We start from the raw sequence: 8,348 nt of genomic DNA on the forward strand, positions 1-8,348 counted from the left end.
GGACTTGTCTGAAGTCGCACACTGAGGCAGAGGTGGAATAGAGGTGGTGTCCCCCCGGGAACCATCCTTAGAATGTCATCAGAGTCCAAGTAGGGTCGTAGACTCCAGAGGAGGGGAGAGCCTTAGAGCTCATCTGGGTCAACCCTTGTATTTTGCAGATGAGGAAACTTCAGCTCTAGATAAGAAGAGTCTTGCCTAAGGTCACCCAGGCAGTCAAGAGCAGTGTCCAAACTTGAACTCAATTCCAGGATTTTTTCTATGATCCTTTGTTCCTTGCCTTGGCCTCTCCTGTGATGTTCTAGCTTCCTGACTACACCTGGGGCCTGTCAGCCAGAGCACGGGAGCAGGGGACGATGGCATTGTGGATGGAGCCCTTGGAGCTCTTGTGCATGCTGATGGCCTCTCCACTGGTCTGCTCTGGCTCACTCCTCCGGAAGAGGCCCCGGACTGTGGCCTGGAAGCTGTTGGTCACAAAGCAGTAGACAATGGGATCCATGCAACTGTTGAGGCTGCTGAGGGTGATGGTGACGTGGTAGGCCACGAGACCTGCCTCTTTGGATATATCTTGAGGACGGAGAGAGACAGCCAGCTGGCGGGCATGGAATGGTGTGAAGCAGATCAGAAAGATGACGAGGACAGTGAGGAGCAACTGGACAGCCCGCATTCGCCGCTCACGGCTCTGGTGCATGAGATTGGGCTTGGACAGCGCACACATGATCCTCCCTGTGAAAAAGGTGATGACCACCAGTGGCAGGAAGTATTCGAAGACTGTCAAGGCAAAGAGGCGGCAGCAGGAACCCCCTTGGACTGCTACGGTCAGGACGGAGAAGGTCACCACTACAGCAAAGACCCAGATGAAGACACAGATGCCTTTGGTACAGCTGGGGTTCCTCCACTTCCTCGAGGCCTCCAGCTGGACAATGGCCAGGTAACGGTCCACACAAATGCAGGTGAGGAAGAGGATGGAGCAGTACATATTGACAAAGTAGCTGAAGACGTGCACAAGAGAGCAGTTGAGGCAGCCTTGTGCCCCGTAGTAGATAATGAACCTTGTGGGCAATGACAAACCCACCAGCAAGTCTGTCACCACCAGGTTGATGGTGTAGATGATGGACGTGGTCTTAGTCTTCGTTCGGAAGCAGAAGACATAGAGGGCCAGGCCATTGAGTGCCACTCCAACCAGGAAGATGGTCCCATTGACAGCCAACAGGGCAACCCACAGGTTGGGAAAGTTGTCATGGAGTTCCTTATCCAAGAGGGAGAAAGCATAGAAGAACTGGTTTTCTTCCATGCTGCTGTTGGCTGGCACTGTAGCATTGGGACTGGCAGGAGGGAGAGAGGACTCCAGAGGGGAAGAAGATGGCATGATGGCAACCAACACCTGAAAAGAAAACAAGGAGATGGATAAGAATATGAATCCATCGCGCAGGGAGCAGATATACGGGACCTCGTACATGGCAAATGGGACTTTGTCCCAGGGAGCTGATTTTTTTTTTTTTTGGTGGGGGGGGAGGGACTGCTTCTTTCATGGCAAATAAAATCACATTGTCTAGTCTCTCAGTCCTCCTCTAGCCTACATATTATGTGGCAGGCATCAACTCTTAGGGTGTCATCACTGTGCTCCCCCTTTCATGAGACTGCCCTTTCCCCCAACCTAAAGGAACCTTCTACTAGTTCAAGCTTCACACTCTCCACCCTCCCATCAACTGGTTTTGTCCATGGAAAAAAGCTGGAAATACCATTAGAAAGCAACATGTCCAACCCTTCCTTTTTTATAAAGAAGGACTCTGAGGCCCAGAAAATGGAAATTAATTTGGGATTAGAATCCAAGACTCATGGCTTATTCAATAAAAATTCAATAAAAATAAATTTAATAAAAATAAAAATTTCAGTTATAGCCCTAGCAGGTAGCTTATGTAGGGTACACAGAATCCTAGGAGTTCCTTAAAAATCATGTGAAATCCAGTAGAGGATATGGGATGGGCTTCAGGGTTGAAACTGATAAGGCATAGATTGGAGCAGCCAAGTGGCACGGTGGATAGAGCTCTGGGCTTGGAATCAGGAAGACATGTTCATGAGTTCAAATCTGAACACTGATGCTTATTAGCTGTGTGATCCTGGGCAAGTCACTTGCCTCACTTTCCTCATCTGTAAAATGAGATGGGAAAGGAAATGGCAAACCACTCTAGTATCTCTGCCCAAAAAACCCCAAATGGAGTTACGAAGCGTCAAAAGTGACTGAAAATGATTCAACAATAATTGCTAGTATTGGTTCTGCCCTCTGTGGCCAAGCCAAATCTGTGATTTTTTTTCAAAAATTTATTTATTTTATTAGAACAACATTAAAAATTTTATATTCATATATTATTTATAATACAATAATATATACATTTTCCAAAGTTACACGATGCAAACTGTCTCCTTCCCTTCTTGTCTCCCCGCTCCTGCAGTTGGCAAGCAATTCAGTCTGGATTATACATGTATTATCACACAAAACATATTTCCATATTATTCCAAATATGTACATTTCTAAAGGACTTATCTAATTTGTCTGATATCCACAACAAACTGTAGGATATGTTTTTTTACACCCTTACCTTCTGTCTAAGAATTGATACAAAATACCACTTCCAAGTCAGAAAAGCAATTAAGGACTAGGCAACTGGGGTTAAGTGACTTTCCTAGGGTCACACAGCTAGAAAGTGTCTGAGGTCAGATTTGAATCCAGGTCCTCTGGACTCTAGACTTGGCTCTCCAAAAACTGAGCCATGTAGCTGCCCTGATGATAAGTTTAAATTTCATAATTCTGCCCCAAACTCCCACAATACATATATTTCACAAGCAGGACACCAGAGGGTTAGTGACTTATCTAAGGTCATATGGCTTTTGAGGCCAAAACAGGGCTACAGCTGGAGGTTGGGTGGTGTGGGGAGGATCATTCTGCTGCACTCTGCCCCAGTTAGGCCATGTGGAATATCATGTTCACTTCCGGGTGCCATGTTTTAGGAGGGACATCGACAACCTGGAATCAATCCAGAGAAACAAGTTTGGGTTGGAGGGAGGGACTGGAAACTATGCCATACAAGGATAACTTGAAGGAACTAAGAATGTTTAGCCTTAAAAAGGCAAGAAATGAAAGGGAAACAATAGGGAAAGCAAGATTCTTGTACCTGAAAGGCCCTGAGGAGGATTATTCTGCCTGGCCTCAAAAGGCAGAACTAGGAGCAGTGGGGAGAAGTTCTACTGAGTCAGAATCTCTTTTTTTTTTTTAAACCCTTACTTCCTGTCTTAGAATCAAGACTGAATATTGGTTCCAAGACAGAAAAGAGGTAAGGGCTAGGCAATGGGTGTTAAGTGACTTTCTCAGGGTCACACATCTGGGAAGTGTCTGAGGTCAGATTTGAACCCAGGATCTCCCATCTTGAGGTCTGGCTTTTGATCCACCAAGCCATCTGGCTGTCCCTCTCCTTTCCAGTTTAATGTGATTTTTTTCATTTCACACTAATGTGAATATTTATTCAGTAACTCTGGGCTAAGGTGTTGGGCACACTTGTGGGGGATGCCTCCCAATGCCTGCAAAGAACATTCTTGTTTGTGTTTGAACTCCCTTTTGACTCCAGGATTCTGTGAGAGATTCTCTACCTCCCTGGTCAAGGGTTCCTTCCACTACAAAGGAGAGGCCAGGGTTGGGGCTGGGGGTCGTATAGAGGAGCAGAGCAGATCTCTCCCAGATTCTGCTCAAACCTAGTCAGATGGAATGAGAGCCTCAGCTGAGAAGAATCTAGGGCCATGTTCCCAGACAGCCTGGGTGTCATTCAAATAAACACAAGGGCTTCTATCTCCTGGCCCCCATCCCCTGGGCCTAAATCCTTGCAGCAGCTGGACTCAAGGGTTGTCTGGTCCCCCCAGCTTCTCCCTGGCCCTCCCGCAATCCCCAGAGTCTCTGCCTCCTGCCCCAGGAATGGCTCTGAGCTCTGTTTATGTTGCTGCCTGGTGGTGTTTAAGCTCCCTCCTGTGATGGCTTCTTTTATTTATAAACCAAGGGTTAAATCAGAGCCCAGATTGCTGCAGGGACCTGGCTGGCTCAGCTCAGCCAAATAAGGAGTTTTCTTGCTTTTTCGGGGAGAAATCTTAAGAGGATGCTGGGGAAAGAGTGGAGCCACAGTCTTTCCCCCTGCCTTCCTCCCGGGGAAGACTGGCTGGGGAGGGGTGTGAAGGGAGGCCAATTTCTCAAAGGGGCAGCCCCTGGCCCCTCTACTTTCCCCATGTAGGTGGTCTGGAAGAATCATAGAATCTTAGAAATCGTAGAAAGGGCCTCACAGGGTGTCTCTTCTGATTGGTCCTGAAGGAGGACTCCCTCTGCATCATCCTCTACAAGGGTCCACAATGGCCTTTCCTTGAAGACCTCCAGTCAGGACATTCACTCCCTTTCTGAGGTTGTCCATTCCATAAAAAGGGGAAGCAAAGGGATAAGGGGAGTTTTTTTCTTTTCCTCAAAGGGTGTGGGGAAAAAAGTGCCATTTTCTTTAGGAAAAAGCTTTAGACTTTGACTCCAAAGACCTAGCCTGGAATCTTATCCTGGCCATATAATATTTATTTTTTGGTTTGTTTTTATTAAATTTAATTTTTAAAATTACACATAGAAATAATTTTTGATGCCACATATATAGCTAACTAACTACATTTCAGTGCTGGCAGGGTAGCTAGCTAGGTGGCAGAGCAGATGGAGTGCTGGACCTGCCATCTTCCCGAGTTGAAATCTGGACTCAAACATTTACTAGCTGTGTGACCCTGGGCCTCGGTTAATCCTCTTTGCCTTGGTTTTCTTATCTGTAAAATGAGCTGAAAAGGAAATGGTGAATCACTCCAGGATCTTTGCCAAGAAAACCCCAAATGGGGTCATAAAGAGTCAGATATGACTGAAAAATGACTGAATGACAAAAACCTCTTAGTGCTGCCTAGGGGAACAACTGAGATTGTGAATGTGAAAGTGTTTTGCAAATATGAGAGCAATATATGTGAGGGAATGTGGTGGGCTCGATAAAATCGGGTCTCAGAGCCAGAAGATCTGGGTTCAAATTCCAGATGCTTCTGACATATAACATCTCTCAATACCCCCTAGGCAACTGTCAATCACTGAGCAAGTACTGATTTACTTTAAGAGAGAGACTCCATTAGAAATTTCTTTCTTGTATCACAGGTCCAGTCCAAAATGAGGAGCTAGATGGTTGGAACTGAAGTCATGGGACTTCGAGTGGAAATTCTGGATTGCAACCTGAGTTCTGCTACTTACCCATTGGGTGGCCTTGGATAATTTCCCTTAGCTTATCTGGGCCACAATTTCCTCATTTATAAAATGAAGGTTTTGGACTAGATGATCTCTAGATAGTCCCTCCCAGCTCTCACATTCTGTAAGATGCCAACAATAGTTATTGCTATTATTATTATTATTATTATTATTATTATTATTTTCATCTCTCTCCTCTGCTGAAGAACCCACACTGGCTCCCTAATTCTTAGTCAATTAAGAATAAATTTTTCATATCTGGTGGTGATGGAATACTATTGTACTAAAAGGAATAATGAACTGGAGGAATTCCATGTGAACTGAAAAGACCTCCAGGAATTGATGCAGAGTGAAAGGAGCAGAACCAGAAGAACATTGTACACAAAGGCAGATACACTATGGCACAATTGAATGTAATGGACTTCTCTGCTAGCAGCAATGCAAGGATCCAGAGCAAGCCTGAGGGACTTATGAGAAAGAAAACTATCCACATTCAGAGGAAGAATTGTGGGAGCAGAAACACAGAAGAAAAACAACTGCTAGATCACATGGTTCGATGGGGATATTATTGGAGATGTAGACTCTAAACGATCACCCTAGTGCAAATATTAATAATATGGAAACAGATTTTGATCAATGACACATGTAAAACCCAGTGGAATTGCTCATTGGCTATGGGAGGGGAGAAGAGGAGGGGAGGGAAAGAACATGATTCATGTAACCATGGAAAAAAAACCCTAAATAAATAACCAAACAAACAAACAAACAAATAAATAGAAGAATACATTTCTCATGTTGGTATTCAAGTTCCTTTATAATCTGAACTGAGCCAGGCTATCTTTCTTTATCTCCCATAATTTCTCTGTAAGGATAGGCTCTTCTTGTCTCCTACAACAAACAAGCTCCCTTATGATCTCTGGGTTTTTAATCTACTCTTCCCCTGGATCTTAATTCTATCTTCTATGAAATGAAGTGGGGTGTGTGTATAGAATCTCTTTGGTCCCTTCCGGCTTTTATATTCTATTAAAATACTTAACACTCCTTCTTCCAATCCATCTCTTGCCTATTCTTTTTTTTTTTCCTAAAACCCTTATCTTCCATCTTGGAGTCAATACTGTGTATTGGTTCCAAGGCAGAGGAGCGGTAAGGGCTAGGCAATAGGAGTCAAGTGACTTGCCCAGGGTCACACAGTGGGAAGTGTCTGAGGCCAGATTTGAACCTAGGACCTCCCTTCTCTAGGTCTGGCTTTCAATTTACTGAGCTACCCAGCTGCCCCCTTTCCTATTCTTTTTTAATCTTTACCTTCCATCTTAAAATCAATACTGTTCCAATGCAGAAGAGAAGCAATGGGGGATTAGTGACTTGCTTGGGGTCATGAAGCAAGGAAGTGTCTGAATTCAGATTTGAACCCAGGACCCTAGACCTGGTGCTGTATCCATTGCCCCTTCTATAGTTTAAACTCACTTCCTCCAAGAAGCCTTCCCAGATTAGCTCCAGCCCACAAAGTGATCCCTTCATTCCTTGTAATTAATGTCAGTCCTATACTTTCCACATTTGTTGATATGTTGTTTTGAACTTGTCTCTAGTTTTTAATAGAATAATATAGAATAGAATAATCCTTCTCAGTTCTACTGACAAGTCCCCCAAAATAGGAACCATCTTTTATGTCTCTTAGTACAAATACAGAATTGCGCACACAATTTAATTTGATTTTTTTCATCTGTATCTTATCAGTCAAAGAGAATGTAAGCTTCATGAAGGCAAGGACCCTAACTTTCTATCATCCTCAGCACCAAGCCGAGAGCTCTGTCTTTTGAGGGTTGAGATATGTCTGTTGAACGAATGAGCAAACATTTATTTAGCAACATTAACATGGAAAATAGAAGGGCAAAAATTACAGTGTAGATTTTCAGACTCACAGAATGTCAGTTAGAAGAGACCATGGAAGGAGTAGGTAGGTGGTTCAGTGGATTGAGAGCCAAGCCTTGAGATGGAAGGTCCTAGGTTCAAATCTATCCTTAGACACTTCTTAGTGGTGGGATGCTGGGCAAATCACTTAACCCCAACTGCCTAGCTCTTGCCTTTCTGTCTTAGAGTTGTTACTAAGACAGAAAGTATAGGGTAAAAAAAGAAGAGAGAAGAATTTATAGTTCCCCTGGGGGTATCATGTTGTTGCAGATGAGTGTCTATGTAGAATGTCATAAAGGAATAGAGTGACCCAAATAAAGAAAAGCTGAAGATGGAAGATAATTAGCAAGTGTCTGTTGGATTTTTAAAAAGATGATAAATCTTTTCCAGTGACTTGACTGAGCTCTGACTCTAGTGAGAGACTGATCTCTGATCTTGACAATCAACTCTGATGATGAGCAATACTAACCATGGTTCCACATTGAGCCTTGGGACGGCCTTGGTCCCAGGCCGACCCCTGATGAAAGACCGAATCCTAAACCTGACCACAGACCCACAGACCGAGGAGCTTGGACCCTACCCGTGAAGTAGAAGGGAAGGAAATAAGCATTTATTAAGCACCTCTAAGAGTTTTACAAATATTATCTCAGATGATCTTTACAATAATCCTGAAAGGTAGTTGCTATTTGCATCCCCATTTTACAGCTAAGGAAAGTGACGTAGGCAGAGATGAAGTGACTTGCCAAGGGATCACACAACTAGTAAGTGTCTGAGGCCACATCTTAACTCAGACATGCTTGATTACAGGCCCAGGGTTCCATCCATTGTAAAACCTACCTGCAGAGATTTAATCAGTCACAGATGACTGAGCTCTAACATGGACCAAACCAAGCCCCATCTCTGTCTTCATCTCTAAGGCTGTCTCTCCTCTGTGCATCTCTCTCTTCTACCCTCCCTTCCCAAGTCTCTAAATATAACCTTGGTGTTGGCATTTGGGGAAAGCAGAGAGGGAACTTGCCATCTTGTTGTTCTGGGTCCAGAACTGCTTCCCAGGCACTTGGCTGCTAGCCGAAGCTTGTCTAAGATTTATGATGTGTTAGAAATGCCTCTTCTCTATGGTCTTCACCAACCCCCTTCCCCTTCTGGGGCAGTT

At 44.2% G+C, this 8,348-nt stretch overlaps 1 protein-coding gene across 1 annotated transcript; it reads right to left on the reverse strand.

The window, feature by feature from the left end:
• Positions 1-310: 310 nt before the first annotated feature.
• On the reverse strand, positions 311-1,366 carry GPR20 (G protein-coupled receptor 20). The gene has a single exon (XM_044658298.1). The coding sequence runs from the start codon at positions 1,364-1,366 to the stop codon at positions 311-313; it is 1,056 nt and encodes a 351-aa protein (XP_044514233.1).
• Positions 1,367-8,348: the final 6,982 nt, after the last annotated feature.

This window comes from Gracilinanus agilis, chromosome 1, assembly GCF_016433145.1.
Source record: "Gracilinanus agilis isolate LMUSP501 chromosome 1, AgileGrace, whole genome shotgun sequence".
Classification (NCBI taxonomy): Eukaryota; Metazoa; Chordata; class Mammalia; order Didelphimorphia; family Didelphidae; genus Gracilinanus; species Gracilinanus agilis.

Excerpts from the sequence above, each read along its gene's own strand:
- GPR20 (XM_044658298.1), bottom strand. The coding sequence starts at position 1,366 with ATGCCATCTTCTTCCCCTCTGGAGTCCTCTCTCCCTCCTGCCAGTCCC.